This window comes from Nicotiana sylvestris, chromosome 11 (genome assembly GCF_000393655.2).
Source record: "Nicotiana sylvestris chromosome 11, ASM39365v2, whole genome shotgun sequence".
NCBI classification, from domain to species: Eukaryota; Viridiplantae; Streptophyta; class Magnoliopsida; order Solanales; family Solanaceae; genus Nicotiana; species Nicotiana sylvestris.
Window position 1 is genome coordinate 153,622,448 of NC_091067.1, and position 16,371 is coordinate 153,638,818.

Here is a 16,371-nt window from a genome sequence, read left to right on the forward strand (position 1 = left end):
AAATTAGCACACAAATTGAAATTCTGTTTGGTTGATATGTCATATGTCTCAACACTATCATACCACAACTGTTTTAGCTCATCAATCAAACTTTTCAGATTATGTGGACCAGGGATAATAAAATTTAAGAATATATATAGACTAGTCATACACAACTTAGGTGGTAGATTATAAGGTGTAAGAAAGACAGGCCAGCATGATTATGGCGTCCCAGATATAGAAAAAGGCGTGAAGCTATTCGCACACAAACCTAACCGAATGTTCCTTGGTTCACTAGCAAAATCTGGATATGTCCAATCAAAGTGCTTCCAAGCTTCTCCATTTGAAGGATGATACATAACACCAGGTGGTTTTCTATTTTCAAAGTGCCATCTCATATGAGGAGCAAAACTCATCGACGCATATAACCTCTTTAACCTAGGTATAAGAGGTAAATAATACATCGCCTTGACAGCGACCATATTCTCGCTGGAAAGCCTCTTGAAACGAGGCTTTTCGCAAAATTTACATCTGTCTAAAGTTGCATCATCTTTGTAATATAACATGCAATCATCTTAACACCAATCAATTCTCATTGACTAAAGTCCTAACTTAGAAACCAATCTCTTTGCCTTATAGAAATCACCAGGTAAGACGATATTAGGGTCAACTAGTTCACTTATAAGATCAATGAAAGAGTCCATGGCTGCTTGAGAAATATTCCAATCAGATTTGATACTTAGTAATCTAACTGCAACAGACAACTCAGAGTGCGGACTTCCATCACGTAGTGGACTACTAGCTTCCTCTAACTTTTCATAAAAATATTTTGCGTCATCATTAGGAGTTTGTTCAAAATTTTCATTGGGCTCACCGCCGAAGTGCATCCCAAAAGCATCCGCAACCATATCTTGAATTCTAGAATCAAGATTTGTATTCTCCACCGAGCTACTACTTTCACCAACAATCATTTTATGAAATATTCCACGGATACCATCGACCTCTCCGTGATTAGTCCACATAAAGTAATTCTCTATAAACCCCATCTTATAAAGATGAAGCTTAACTTCCTCCGATTTTTTAAACTTCATACAAGTGCACCTGACACAAGGACACCTAATTACTTCTTCACTTTGGTATGGTGGAAGTGACATTGCATGTCTAATAAAGTCATCAACCCCTTCTACAAAATTCTCCTACAATCCTCGCCGATTAGGATATTTCCTATTGTACATCCAAGTACGATGTTCCATCTATACAAATAAAACAAGAATAAATTAATTTATTCTACAATTATAAATTAATTAAATCTTTTTTAGTTAATTCAAGATAATTATTTTTTCCTAATTACACCAAAAATTAAATTATATTAAATATAATTAATTATAAACTAAAAATTTAATTTATATCCTAAAAAGTTCAATTCATATCCAAAAGGTTCAATTCATATCCTAAAAGTTCAATTCACAAGAACAAAACCTAAAAACTAAGAGTTCAATTCATATCCTACGAGTTTAAATATAAACTAAAAGTTCAATTCATATCTTAAGAGTTTAAACATACACTAAAAATTCAATTTATATCCTAAAAATTCAACCCATACCCTAAAAGTTCGATTCACAGGAACAAATCCTAAACCCTAGATTCTAACTAAACTATTCAAAACGATACAAAGTTAATAATTCAATTCTAACTAAACTATTCAAGACAATACAAACTCAAACATTCAATTTATACCATATGTAATCAATTCAATTAAAACAAGACCTAAACCCTTGATTTCTATAAAATACAATATTAAATAATCAATTGAAACATTAATCAATTGAAACTAATCCATAGCTAATAAATAAAACATTAGATTCATACACAAAAGAAATAAGTTGAAATTCAAACCTAGAATTTTTAGGAGGTGGAGAAGGAGAGGCGCGACAGTGGCAGTGGCAGCGGCGACGGCGGCAGCTGGGTGATGGCGACACGGAGTGGGGAATGGAATTTGTGTGAGGGAAATAGAGAAGGAGAGGGGAAGGTATTGAGTGAGGAGTTAAGAGAATTTTGAGAGGAGAGGTATGAAAAAATGGGGGGAATCCCGTATATTTCAGGTCTGTTTTCAGATGTACTTACCAAAGTTGGTCGATATTTTGGTCGGTACAGTAAGTGTTGACCGTTTGACCAAAAACCAACCAACTTTGGTCGGTTATTTTTTTTAAAAAAAATTATTTCTTAAATATTATAAGCTATAAAAAATTATAATAAACTATAAAAAAAATTATTATTAACTATAAGTATTTATTTTATTTAACTATACAATTATTACAAATAATTATAAACTATAAGCATAATCTTTACAAAAAATTATATTAACTAGGTAGTTACTTTTAATAGATTATAATAGCATTTATCTAAGTAAATTTTCTAAGTTATATTTAAGTATATGAGTAATTTCACACACACATACACTATATTGTAATTGATGATCAATCTTATACATTATTACGTAGGAATAATTTATCAATTCATAAACCAATATATAATATTATTCTATTTTAGGTCGTGACGTTTGATTTTTTATATTAATCGATATAGGTCAAAACGTTTTGTTTTTAATATTCATCGATGCATCTAAATAAGTTATAAGTCGATGAATCAATTTACAAATAGATATATTTGATGATAAATTATATACAAACACACACACACACACACACACACATTTTTCATTGTAATACTTTAACTATATATATAGCTTGTTACAGTATATGTTAGTGTGTGTATATATATAACACACACGTTTTGTTGTGCTACTTTAACTACATATATAGCATGTTATAGTATATGTTAGTGTATTCATTATTTGTATTCCAAAAGTGTTTACGGATTACATTTATATTATTTAGATAGTAAATATAAAAGTGATTCAAAATTTTGACCAATGTTGACCTAATAACTGACCAACTTTGGTCGGTTATTTTCCAGAAAATAAAATATACCGATCAAAGTTAGTCGGTAAATGCTTCCCCTACATTAATCAACCAACGTTGGTAGGTAATTTTAAATATAAATTCTTTAAATTTTATAAAATATTTTAAATAATAATAATTTAAAAAATTGGGTCCACATTATCGGCCAAAGTTGGTCGATAATGTGAAAGTTTCTTTGACTAAGGATGCCTGACCAGCTCGGTTAACTTGTTGACCAATTTACCGACCAACTTTGGCTGGTATTTTTTTAAAAAAACGTAAAATATTTTTTTTCCAGTTTCCGTCAAAGCTGGACGGCTTTTGGTCGCTTTTTTTGACCGACCAACGTTGGTCGGAAAATTTTGGTCGGTTTTTTTGCGTAATTCTAGTAGTGTAATCTTAAGGAACCAGTAATTCTCGTAAGCAGTTTATTTAATTTTTTTTTTATTTCGTTAAGTACAATAACATATCCAGCTAGATGGAAGCTGAAGACATTATTCTTTTTCAGTTTGTGTTTGTACTTCAGAAAATTTTCTTTGGATGGATTCATTGCATTGACATATGAGCTTCATTTCCTTATATGACATTTCTTTGAAAGGTTTTACAATATTTGTCAGACTTGCATTGACCATACCAGTCATTGATGCAACAATTAATGGAATTTGACACAGATTATTCGCAAAAGATTATAATCTTTTAAACATATAAAGTTTGTTAATCTTGATACACCAAGAACAATAAAGAATGTGATCTAGAACATTCTTATTTTAGCCACGGATAGCATACCGTATGATCTTTAGTATAACTGACTATGGAAAATTCAGCTGTTCCTTCTGTTTTTTTGGATGATTAGGATATTATGTCCTCTCTATCTCTTAAATCGACATTAACCAGATGACTCTGAGTACCCAAAAAAAACATTTTTTGAAAAAGAACGAAACATAAACTGAAAACTAGCATTTGAGAAATTATTATTCCGAAATTTAACTGTCTACTATTTTCCGACAGAGGTGCAACTTTCTTTTTTTATCTAATTGAATATAGTGTTTTAAAAGGCGTTTTCGGGGCGAGCTCTGAGGCGAGGCGCACCAAAAATTCCGGGAGACGATGGTGGGGGCGAAAGACTCAAGAGGCTTACGCCTAGCAATTTGATGCGTATGCTAAGCCCAAAAGACTTTTTCAAATTAAAGCAAAATTTGGTGAGTAAGTCCTTAATATAATACCCAAATTCTCAAAAGACAGTTTGTAATTACTCAAAAGTCTTAAAAAGGAACTAAATTATTAAATTTAAAAGTCAAGACATTTTCATATTGTTAGAAGCTTTAATTATGCTCTTTCCCAATTCTTTATCATGTCCGCTAGTCTACTATTATCTCCCAAAAGCAACTAACAGCCAATTTTTTTCGCAAATACAACGAAAACTCCATTCTCCTCCATAGCAGCAAGTTCACAGTTCAGATTGCAGGTTAGTCATTCTTTTTGTTCCTCCATGTAGAAAATTTTATTCTTTGCAACTCAAGTTTCTTATACTTGTAAGTGATTAATTTGACTAGCTTTTTGTGGGGATGGCATACATCTATTATATAGTTTTCTTCAATTTTTAAGCAATTTTACCCATTTAACAATATTTAATGTAATTATATTATTTTATAAAATATTAAAAATTAAATACCCATCGGGCTTACGCTCCGTGCCTCGAGGCTTACGCCTCACTGAGGCATATGTAAAATGTCTCACCTTACACCCACACCTTTTAAAACACTGATTGGACATGTATGTACAAACTGCTAGGAGATGAAGGCTACAAAATCATTGATGTCAAACTAACTTTAAACACACTAACCACAATGCAAGATCTGCAAAGAAGGCCTTAAAGGTTGTTCACAGTAACAACTAAGGGTTTTCTGCAGTTGCTTATTTCAGTGTAGGAGCAGAGCAGACCTTACAACTTATGCTGTTGTCATTTGTGATGCTCTCTTTTTTTTGGCTTTAACATAATTAATTAGCAAGGGACTGGCAAAATCACATACTAATTATATTAGTGGACTTACTAGGAGCTGGTTCTCATTGTTAACACTGTAACCAGCCTTAACGACCAATGCTTAGGTAACAAAATCAAGAGTTGAATTACTTGAGATCATTTAACACAACTGTTCATGAACATATATTGGCTTCAATCAAATCAGCTTATACATGCAGGTAATTCAACTAAGCTGTAATTACCTAGCGAAGTACTAGGAACAAGAATCATGGAGATATTACATTTGAGGGACATTGACCAGCAAAAAGTTTGATCCAACAAAAGATTAGTGGTATCATTGAATTGGTTAAAAGTTAGCATCTTTCTAGGGTGATAGAATGGATTTCAATTCCATCACCTGCCGAGGCAAAAGATACGACCATGCTGATTCCCACATGGCTGGTGGTAGTGCTTGCTGAAGATGCCTCAATACGTTAATCATGCGGTGTGCAGTTTTTTCTGTAGCAAGAGCCTTCTCAGAACATAGAACCTAGAAAAGAAATAACAGTCAATTATTGATATACCAAGAATTAGCTTTCATAAAAGGCCACATTCCACAATATATGAATATATTTAAATCAAAGGGGGAAAACACAGGAATGTTATATAACATTGGATGTTGAAAAGTATATCGACGTAGCTGGACTTTTATTAACCTCTCTACTTCGATAAATTCTCTTACCTTGTTTTTTATCAGATACTTATGAGCTAGAGATCTGATAGTCATATTTATGCTTAAAAAAAATAGAACACAAACGTGTAATACAGAAAAATATAATTTGTAAAATGTCAAAAGGTTTTAATATTCTTGCAAGAATAAATAAAAGAATCATAGTTGAGAAATCTTTATGTAAATCTCAAAATGAACAGCTCATGAATCTAGCATAAAATAGTTATGATTTCAAACCAACCTCTGCAAAAACTGAAATAATCTTTGGAAGGCCCTGATAGTAGGGACCAATAAGTTCTCTGTCCAACCTGCAAGTGAGAAAATTTGGTAAAACACTGAAGAATAGGAAGGCATTAATATATGAGCTAGCAGTGGCGTATCTACAAAAGAAGTTATGGGTTCACCTGAACCCATAGTTTCGACTCGAGACCCTGTATATTTATCAGAAAACTCATTAACTACTATGTATAAATAATAGATTTTGAACCCATTAAATTAGAATTTCAAATATGAACTCATAAAGTTCAAATGCTGGATCCGCCTCTGTGAGCTAGAATTCGAAAATTATAAAATAAAAGAAAGATATACATGGAAAATATCTCTAATCAAGTATCTACATTGTAATCTTTCTTCCTAGCTTTAGTGAATAAAGTATATGAATCAAATTATAATGAAGATTTGAAATACTAATGTAAAGACCAGATAAGGATGAAAAGTGGAGCAAACTAATTACCTTTCAACCATTGAACATAGTAGGTCATGAACATATTTGGCTTCATCCAAGTCACCCTTTATCGGCAGGCAATACAACCAAATCGGAACAATCTACCAAAGAATTCGGAATAAGAATTGTGAAGAAATTATAACAATACTACCTGGTACAGTGAAGAAACATCACTTCATCTACGAAGAACAAAATCTATATGCTTGCTTTTATCTTATTTCAACATGTGAGCACATGCACAATGAAACAGATCCTTATCAGACCGGTATTAACAAAAGTTGATTGGTTCAAGTGGAACGTTCATCTCTGACGATTTCTCATCAGAGTCAATGTCGCTCTGACACCTGAAAGTAACGATGATATCAAATCAATGATCACAAGTGAATAAGTAAACAACCTTAGAACCATCTAGATGGCCGATATCTTTCATGAACTGCCTTGAGGATTCTGCGACAGGGAATGGTGGCTGAGGCGGGGGAATATAAATCACTCTCAACCTGCATTCATCAACAACACGTCCTACCTCCTTCTTGAACTACAAAAAGATCGTCACCAGTTCAACAAACTAAAATCCTATAGCCACTAATTAAATTAAAGCTGATATGATCCACCATTTAATTTAAACTTATTAAATTTTCACTCAAACACCAGCATGACAGTAAAATACAACAATGGAGATATATTAAATGGGTAGTTCTATTACCATTTCCTGGGTAAAATCTCCGGGAGTGGTGCCAGGATTTGCAACTATGCTTTGAAGTAAAAATCTGTCCTTGCATTGCATGTCAGAAGGGGCCTCCTTCTGCGCTTGCATTGTTACTACAGAAGATGCATAAATGAACACAAATGACTAACCATGACTTTAATTGCATAAAACACAAAGCTTATACTATCAAAATTCAATCTACATTTACTTAAATTTTCATCCTCAAAATTCAAAAGATCACCATAGATGACTTCACTTTCAAAAAATTCATCGCATCTCTCTTTTCCTTTTTCTTAATTAGCGGATGAAATTACCAATAAGATCACAAGTTGATCCAGGCAACACAATCCCTTTGTTGGGACGAACGCAATACTTTTTGGCATTCATCGTTTTGACCTGAAAATAATGTGTACAAGAAATCGAAATCGATACTGTAAATATACATTTTAAAAATTCAACAAAACAATTACAGAAAAGGAGAAAAATATGATTAAGGAACCAACCCTGAAAGCGACATGGTTTTCAGTCTTATTTGACAAATGAAACGAGCGACTGATCAGTTGAGGATATTCGAGGTCAAGTGGTTCGACATTCAGAAGCTCTCCACTTCTCATTTTCTCCTGAAAGCAGAAGGTCAATCAGAAGGGAAATAAATGTATCAAATAGTCAAGAGAACAACAGAAAGAGGGAGAAAAATAAAGAGATAGCGAAATAACTAGGAAGACAGAAACATGTATGCCATTACTAAATTTCATAAAGACCCTTTAAATTTCAGAATCCAACTCAAGCATATATGACCTGAAGGAATAAGAATGCACAACAAATAAACATTAGGGATTTTAAAAAGGACAAACCTGCGCCGAGCCAATGCTTTCTCGATGAAACTGACATATCGTACCAAGTGCATAAACAGCAGAATAATAAACATTTTCATTCTCAGGCTCACGAGCTCGAAAATGCATTATCACTACATTGATCCTTGAAATAGCCTCTGAATCATGCCATAAGATTTAGTAAGTACAAAAATATTATAGCACTTTTTGTCCAGTTCTCTGTGATGAGAAGGATCTCAATATCATATTTAACGATATTACCTGTAACATAAGGTTTGAAAACGGTACCACCATATTCCGCATAAAGCGCAAGTCCATAAAGAGCACACTGAACACGACAAAATGGTGTTTGGTTAAATCAAATTATGAGCAACTGAGTAAGAAAACCTCTCAGCAACCACTAAGGCACCCGAACCTGTCTAACTGTTGGGTGTTCATCATTGCTTGCATCCACAAACAAAGGTAGAAATACATCACAGTACCTAGTTGATATGGGAAATAATTTTTATCAAAACGGTGAACCCAACCATTTCAAAAAAACTCATAAACACAAACCCACTTTAGAGTCACTTCAGGGCATTCCCTTACAAGGCGAGCAAAGATATCAATTGCTGTACATCTCTCTTGAGCTGTATTTTCTTTGCCCTTGGCAGAAGCAAGAAAAAGTGAAAAAATTAAATTTAAAAAAAGGAATAAGATATAGATATAAATAAATAAGTAGAGTGTTAGAATGAAGGTGGTTATCATGTCTTCCACTTACCCACATAGGAATAAGATATGATGACAGCTCGTCAAAGAAAGGCAAGAATGCTGCCTTGAAGGTTTTGATCAATGTTTTTAATATTCGACGGAGCTGATTAAAAAAATAAACCTTTACGTTATTTGATAATAGCAATAGAACCAAAGTGAGGCTTGCATAAAGAGTACAATAGTGTGTTACTTATATCTGAGCTTCATACTTAAAATGGAACATACCTGGACAAAAATATTATCTTCTTGCTCTTTTTCCCCCCTCAGCAATTCATCTTCCTCAGCATCAAAGTCTTCTGATTTTGCTCTCTCTTTGAGTTTTCCTTTTCTGTTTGAACTTTCTGTAATGACATGCTTTACCTCATCCACTATTCTGTGAAGCTGACCTTCATTGACAAGTGGTCCACATATCTGAAATAAGAAACAGATAACTGAAAATCAGGGGTGTCCAACGGGAGGTTGGGCTAAATTTGGATGGGTTAAAATGGAACGAGTTAATAAATGGGCAGGTCAACCGCCCAAATGTTACCAGGGTCGGATTCGGTGTATGGGTGGATTTCTATGTTTTGTTTGGGTGTTAGTAATTATTTTATGTGGTTCAAAAGTCAATGTGGACTGCTAAGACAGCATTTTTCCATCGAGAAAATCAACAAATCTGGTTGAGTGATCATCAGAATGCAATAGGGATAGTTGAGTGACTTTCTTGTTACAAATAAAAGAAAAATGACTTTACTCTATAATTTCACATAGTTCAATGACCATGTGAGTAATGGACTCAAATTTAGACGGTGAAACCAAATTACTATTGATTATTGAAGGAGAAAAAATTGGAGTGATTTACTATATGGGACTGTAAAGGCCAACAGGATGATCAAGTTGGAACATAAAAAGTTCAAAAAAGACACTGCAAAGCTTGGATAAAAAATATTAAAGAAACTGTCTTAGATAGAACCAAACCTGCAGGCAACCATTCAATCTATCCAATATGAATGGACATACTTCTATCATAGGCTCCTGCTTGAGATAACAAATCAATTTTTACTTTCTCTTTATCCAATTGGACCTTAAAAGAAACAACATAAGCACTGATGTTAAGGACAACCTCATGCAAAGCTTCTAACAAAGACAGTATTATATCGTCTGACAACTTTATGAAATAGGACCCAATTCCACCTTGCGCAATCCCTTTCTCAACAGCCAGTTTAGCAGAATACAACAGGTTATACATGGCTTAAAGATGCAAAAATTAGAAAATTTGCATCAGCAAGTGGAGAACTAACATGAAAACAAAGAAACCTTATGAAATCACGAGAATTCTCACCTTCAACAGCTGTTTTCCTGACATTGTGAGTATGGAATTTCAGAAGTGGAAAAACGATCGAAACAACCTGTTTCATGCCTTAAGCCATTGATATCCCTTGTTTTAATCTGACTTCACTCAACAATACATAAAAAAGGCAGCCCGGTGCACTAAGCTCCCGTTATGCGTGGGGTGGAAAGGCCGGACCACAAGGGTCTATTGTATACAGTCTTACCCTGTATTTCTGCAAGTGACTGTTTCCACGGCTTGAACCCGTGACCTCCTGGTCACATGTTAGCAACTTTACCAGTTACACCGTGGCTCCCCAACATATGAGAAAATGAAAACGTGCAGAGATCATTCATGCCAACCTGGGGAACCCAGGGGTAGAAGTCTTCCTCTAATTTGTCAGCATAGCAGCAGATGATTAAACAGGTTGAAACAGGTTCAAGTTGAGCACATCGAATAATAAAAAAGGGCATCACTTCATTCATGTAAGGAAGAAAATCCCGTCCCAGACAAATGCAAATGTTACCACATGTCTGCAATGAAACAAAGAAAATAAAAAGAGGCCCTATCTAGAAAGAAATTTGATCTTAAAATCGAGTAATTTACACGTATATACCCTTAGCAAGTTCGAAGAAATAGGATCATCCCCCTTCGAGTGTAATCCTTGTAATGATATAAGACCTTCCATAACCTTTAATGACAAAAATAAAAAGGAAATAAATAAAAAGTAAGCTCTAAGTTGAGAAATTACCGAAGGAAAATAAGCTCACACCACCACATGCCAAGACAATAAAAAGAATGCCAAGAGAGGTGGAAAAGTAACACTGTCATTATTTTGTTGCACATAATTGTTGAAAGAAGGTGTAACCCAAGAAAAAAGTAATCTATATTATGGTTTGGCTATGATAAAGCCATGTGATAAAGCATAACAAATGAAACAAGAACGAAGCAATCTCAATCGATGGCATCAAAAACAAAGTTGGTAGAAGACCTGCGCTGCGTCTTCTCTAAATTTGTCCTTGCCACCAGCAGACCCAACAAAGCTTATGCACTGCAACGCTATGCCATGAAGTCTGTGATTAGACTTAAGATCTGTGTTTCGCAGGATAGCTTTCAAGTGTGGCATAACAGTGTCATAGTAGGTCCGGAAGTGCCCCTGTTGACGTTTAATATATCAGCCTTCATGTTTGATAATATAAGAAGAAATAGATCGGAGACAAGAATAAATGCGCCAGTTAATACCTTAACAGATAGAGAAAGACGAGACAACGCCATCAATGCTGTTTTTTGGACCATTAGTTTACCACTCTGCATTTCAAGCAACAAAAGACACGAAAACTTACATCATTAGTCCCCTTGCAGTTGTCAGCAGTGACATACCTTTGTAATTTGATGGCCTCTATATTGACACACCTGTACAAGTACAAGCAGTTTGTTAACTAATCCATCTAGGTAAGGTATCAAAGTTTCTTCCTTGTAGCACGCAAAGAATGTCCAGAGAGCTTCCGAGGCAGATTCCTTTAAAAATACCAAAAAAAGTATAAGGACCAAATTAGTTGGCATCAGCAACTGAATGGATTCACATCTACTAAATCTTTAGGCTTATGTTTTATTTTCCAAACCCCCGCTGACATTTAGTAGTAATTATTACTTCCTCTATGATCTCATTAATCATTCAGTGTTCTTGTAAGTCAGTGAGAGTGATCTTATTGCAACCCAGATAAACTCAATATTTATCGTAAGAAATTCTAGAAGAGATATACAAAAGACATCCTTAATTTGCCTCGTGTTGCAGAAAAGCAAAAACGATTGTTATGGACAAATTGGGAACAACCCTTACAGCTAAGTAAGCCATATATAGCCAAGGGACTAATCAGAGTAACTCACAATTACATCAAGCAGAATGCAATAAGATTAGTGGTCTGATAAAGAGCCAACTCTAACAGCTGTGAAATATTTGCTCTTGAACCCAAGATTCTTAGGAATCAATACTTTTTGTGGATAAAACACAATTTTATAAATTAAAGGGGTACTAAACCTAGGCAAGGTTAAAGAACTTCAGCCGTATGGTACATGATAAGACCCCTTTTTAGAGGAGGTGCAGTAAGAATAAAAGATTTTTTTGGTTGTTTCATGTATCAATGATCAATAATCTAATCTTCTTTTAGCTTGCAAGTTCTTTTGGGAATTCTGCAGCATCTACAAAAGGTACATATCACATAGGACAAACCTGCACTCGTGGATGAAGATCATCCAAAGTTGCAGCTAATGCAGGAACCACTTGGTTATGGTATTGTTTTTGATAATCTGGACAGTAGACAGTCGACAAGTGGTGAATTGCCCTGCAAGCAGCCAGTCTGACTCGAGGATGAGGATCTTGGAGACAAATTAGAGCCATATTCACTGGTTGCTCCAGATTCTTAAACATCACCTGTAATAGGAAAAAAGAAGCCATGATGGGGTAATTGCCTAAGGAATAAAAAATCAAACAGATAACTTTAAACACGTAATAAACATAGTGTAAAGCATTCTGGTAAAGAATAGGGGCAAATTATCTTAGATATTTAAGCAGTTTGCCAGCAAAAGGCACCTCTTAAATGCAAGGAGTTGACATAATATTATATCCATTATAACCAAACCAATTAGTAATACATTAAGACAGGTATTGTACATACCAGCTTTGAGCAACCTTTAGCAATATGAGCAAGTGTAACGAGAGCTGCATGGCGCTTCTCCCACTCTGGGGCAACCAAGTAAGCAGACAGCTGCTCTTTAGCAGTATGAGCAATAGACTTACCTCCTAATGCAACAGAAAACCGACCTAAACATTCCGCACCAACTTTGAAATTACTTGTTGCCCCTGTATTATCAGAGCCGGTCTCTGCACTATGCCAAGCGGGGTCATCCTCAATATCTAGTAATAAATTCAGTAACATTGTAAAACATCTGCTAATAAATGAGGGCAACTTCCTCATCATCCCAGGTGTCCTCTCCCTTTCCTCAACCAAAGTTATCAAAAATTCAACGGCCCGTTGCCTTGTCCCCTCTTTCAGTTTCTCATCCTCTGCTATCTCCATCATTGAACCCGCAACAATCACTAGCTGTCGCCTAAAGAATTTAGGCTCATTCTGAGCTAACTTTATGAAAAGATCCAGCATGTAATCTGCTGCATCCTCCTGATCCTTACTGTTGCTCAATGTGTCAGTCAAGATCCTCATAACACCTGGCAATAGATCTTGAAATCGCTCCTTTCCATTTGAACTCGATACACACTGAATGAAGGTGATCACAGCTCTCGTGGCGGAGATCCTCACGTCGAGACAAAGGGTATCATCATTCAGTGTATTAAGGAATAGTCGGTGCAAATCTTTTATGCAAGGGACTGTTGTTTCGCCTATGTGCTCAGCTAGTTCGCCAAATATTAAGAAAGCTTCCGCTCTCAAGTGGTTGCTTGAACTAGAATTAATGACGTGTTGGTACAGGCATGGCAATATTTCAGGCCAGGTGTTATCTAGGAGAAGTGAAACGGTGTCAATGAGCTTATGGATGATGAAATTTGATTCTTCTTGCTCAATACGAGCGAGGATCATACACTTGATGGTGGATCGAGTGGAGACACTCAGTTTTTGCCAAGTGCAAAAGTCGTCCTTATCTGTAAGCAACTTCTTTAGGAGGAGAGCACACACATGACGAGTACGAAGGCGATGGCAAGGGCGGCCAAGATAGCTAGCAAGCTTAATAACAAGGGAGTCTGGATGCATTTGCTTCATCATGTAAAACATCGACTGAGTTTCTGGATCTTTTACCGACATGTAATTGAAAATAAAGGTTTGAAATGGCTCTAAATCAGGCCCGAGAATTTCCCCAATCGTCCGTTCCTTTTGGAACTGAGTAAAAAACTCAACCAACAATTGACTGGACCTATTTTCCAGATACTCATCATCAATAAGCAAGAGTTCAGCACACTCTAACGCATGCTTTGCTGCCTCAATATGGATGGTCAATGCCTCAGTCAACATCCTCATTATACCTGGCAATTGATCTTGAAACTGCTCCTTTTCAGTCAACGTCCTTATTATCCTGAACACTCCTCTCACGGCTGCCATCTTCATATCGAGATCTAGGGTAGTGTCACTCAGTGTACTAAGGAATAGTGACAACAATTGTTTTATGCAAGGGACTATTGTTTTGTCGTCAGCGAGTTTGGCAAATATTAAGAAAACTGACACGCAATTTGAACCGGAACCAATGACCCATTGGTACAGGGATGGCAACAATTCAGGCCAGGTGTTATCAGGGAGAAATGAAGCAGCCAGCTTTGAAACAGTTTTACGAAGCTTTTTGATGATATAATTTGAATCTTCTACCTTCATGCAATCAAGGATCATAGACTTGATTGTGGATTGAGCGGAGACACTTAGATTGTGCCAAGTGCACAAGTCATCATCATCAGTAATCAACTTGTGAAGGAGTTTAGCACACTCTTGACGGGTATCAAGGTTGTGGGAAGGGTGGCTAAGATAGTCAACAAGCTTAAGAGCAAGGGACTCTGGATCCTTTTGCTTCATCATGTTGAAAATTGACTCAGCCTCCGAATTTATTTTATCGGAGCTGGACATGTGATCGGAAATGAAGGTTTCAAACGGAACCCTAGAACTAGGCCTCAGAATCGCCTTCATCTGGGCATTTTGGAACTGAATCAAATAGGTATCCATGACTGTATTTTTGAGAAATCTAGAGAGAGACGACTCGCAATCTATAAGACAATTTCCTCTTAGGTTTAATATTTGGTGCTAAATCATGACTCGTAGAAAAAGTCTTCTAAGATTAACACCAAAGCAAATTCTTTTTTTAATGGAAGTGAAGGTTACTAGCTTGATTATAAAAACAGCCTTCACATGGCCGAGCAAATGAAGGCAGGCTAAGGTTTGAATTGGCACCAAGTCAGCGCCTCGTCGAACTGAGTTGGAGAGAGCATTGCACCATTTTTGAAGGAGTTCCTGAAAATTAGGTATCTACCATCTGACTCTGACATACAGTATGATTATTGAAATCATTATTATAGTCCTCTGAGAAGGGAGCCTTCGATCAACTTGCAACTTGTTTTGATGGTTAGATGTAGTATCATTTAATAAGGTATGGTATTTTATTGTATTGCATTGTATTGTATTGATTGTATCGTATAGTTTTGATGTGTACAATATCGGAATAGATTGTATTGTTTATCGTTATTTCATGATGTCATGCACCAACAATACGAGTAATATACTTGTAATATTATTAAAAAAAGGTACGAGGTAGAATTATTATATAAAAAGGTATGGCAAAAGATAAAATAGGGTTATTTAATACTCCTAAGGAAGGGCAAGATGAGAGAAAAAAATTATAGAAATGATGCGACCACATCAAATCGATCGTTCCATAAAGTGCTATTTTTCGTCGTTCCGTAACGACATATTTAATGGTATGATACACAATATTATATTTAAAGTAACAATACGATACAATACAGTAGGTAAGAACTATCCAAACAAGTTGTTTAGTTGTCTTTGTGTCACCCAACCGTACTTGTATCAGGGTAGGCTGCTTATATTACCCCTTCGGGGTGTGGCCCTTCCTCGAACTCTGCATGATAGCGGATGCTTTGTACACGGAAAAATATCAGAAATAGCCAGATTTATACTTACTAATTGAAAATTAGCTACAATTTCAAAAGTAATCGAAATTTTGCCACTTTTTCATGTAAAGATAAAATATGAACAAAAATACCCTTAAAAATTCGGAAAAATTCCAGCATAATATGCTGGAGTTCGAATTTTTTATATTTGAGATTCCACCATAATAAGCTAGAATTTCATAATATGCTAGAGTTCCAACATATAGGGTGTTTGGCTAAGTTATAAGCTGGTCAAAGTGGCTTATAAGCATCTTTTGGCTTTTCTACGTGTTTGTTAATACCCAAAGTATTTATAAGCCAAGTGCTTATAAGCTAAAATCAGTCATAAGTTGGTCACCCTCATCTTATGGCTTTTCAGCTTAGAAACACTTTTTAGTTTGACCAACGCTTTTACTAGTTTATCCTTAATAATATTTTTAAATTCACAAAATATTTTTCCTAATTTTTTAACTTTTTTCTTCGTTCCATATAATTTGTTGTTCATCCTTTTCTTTACAAAGAAAAATTTTACTTTATAATCTTTTGTTAAGTTTTAAGGGTATTTTAGTCATTATAACAAAAGAATAGCTTATCAGTACTTTTCTTCCAAACACATCAATTGTTTATTATCAATTTCAGCGCGTCTATCCAAACACATAAATATTTTCCTTAATAATATTTTTAAATTCACAAAATATTTTTCCTAAAATAAATTTTTTAACTTTTTTCGTCGTTCCATATATGTTGTTCATCCTTTTCGTTAC

At 35.1% G+C, this 16,371-nt stretch overlaps 1 protein-coding gene across 4 annotated transcripts; it reads right to left on the minus strand.

Annotated features, from left to right (window-relative positions):
- Window positions 1-5,046: 5,046 nt before the first annotated feature.
- Window positions 5,047-14,997, minus strand: LOC104217451 (uncharacterized). 4 transcript variants are annotated; one of them, XM_009767709.2, is made up of 24 exons: window positions 12,627-14,997; window positions 12,182-12,382; window positions 11,365-11,469; window positions 11,194-11,259; window positions 10,943-11,107; window positions 10,568-10,642; window positions 10,314-10,484; window positions 9,964-10,030; window positions 9,745-9,827; window positions 9,600-9,656; window positions 8,868-9,053; window positions 8,653-8,745; window positions 8,452-8,537; window positions 8,308-8,374; window positions 8,154-8,220; window positions 7,914-8,050; window positions 7,563-7,679; window positions 7,374-7,455; window positions 7,057-7,172; window positions 6,751-6,888; window positions 6,363-6,454; window positions 6,034-6,060; window positions 5,871-5,937; window positions 5,047-5,449 (listed from the first exon to the last, which is right to left on the minus strand). In XM_009767709.2, the coding sequence occupies exons 1-24, from the start codon at window positions 14,664-14,666 to the stop codon at window positions 5,285-5,287; spliced, it is 4,470 nt and encodes a 1,489-aa protein (XP_009766011.1). In that variant the 5' UTR covers window positions 14,667-14,997; the 3' UTR covers window positions 5,047-5,284. The 4 variants fall into 4 exon arrangements, with proteins under 4 accessions (XP_009766011.1, XP_009766009.1, XP_009766013.1 ...); XM_009767707.2 differs by having other exon boundaries at window positions 9,745-9,872; XM_009767711.2 differs by lacking the exon at window positions 6,751-6,888 and having other exon boundaries at window positions 9,745-9,872.
- Window positions 14,998-16,371: the final 1,374 nt, after the last annotated feature.

Excerpts from the sequence above, each read along its gene's own strand:
- LOC104217451 (XM_009767707.2), bottom strand. The coding sequence starts at position 14,666 with ATGGATACCTATTTGATTCAGTTCCAAAATGCCCAGATGAAGGCGATT. Across the intron at positions 11,108-11,193 it reads GTCTTTCTCTATCTGTTAAG|GGGCACTTCCGGACCTACTA; the intron begins GTATTAACTGGC and ends AAACGTCAACAG. Across the intron at positions 5,450-5,870 it reads TTATTTCAGTTTTTGCAGAG|GTTCTATGTTCTGAGAAGGC; the intron begins GTTGGTTTGAAA and ends TTTCTTTTCTAG.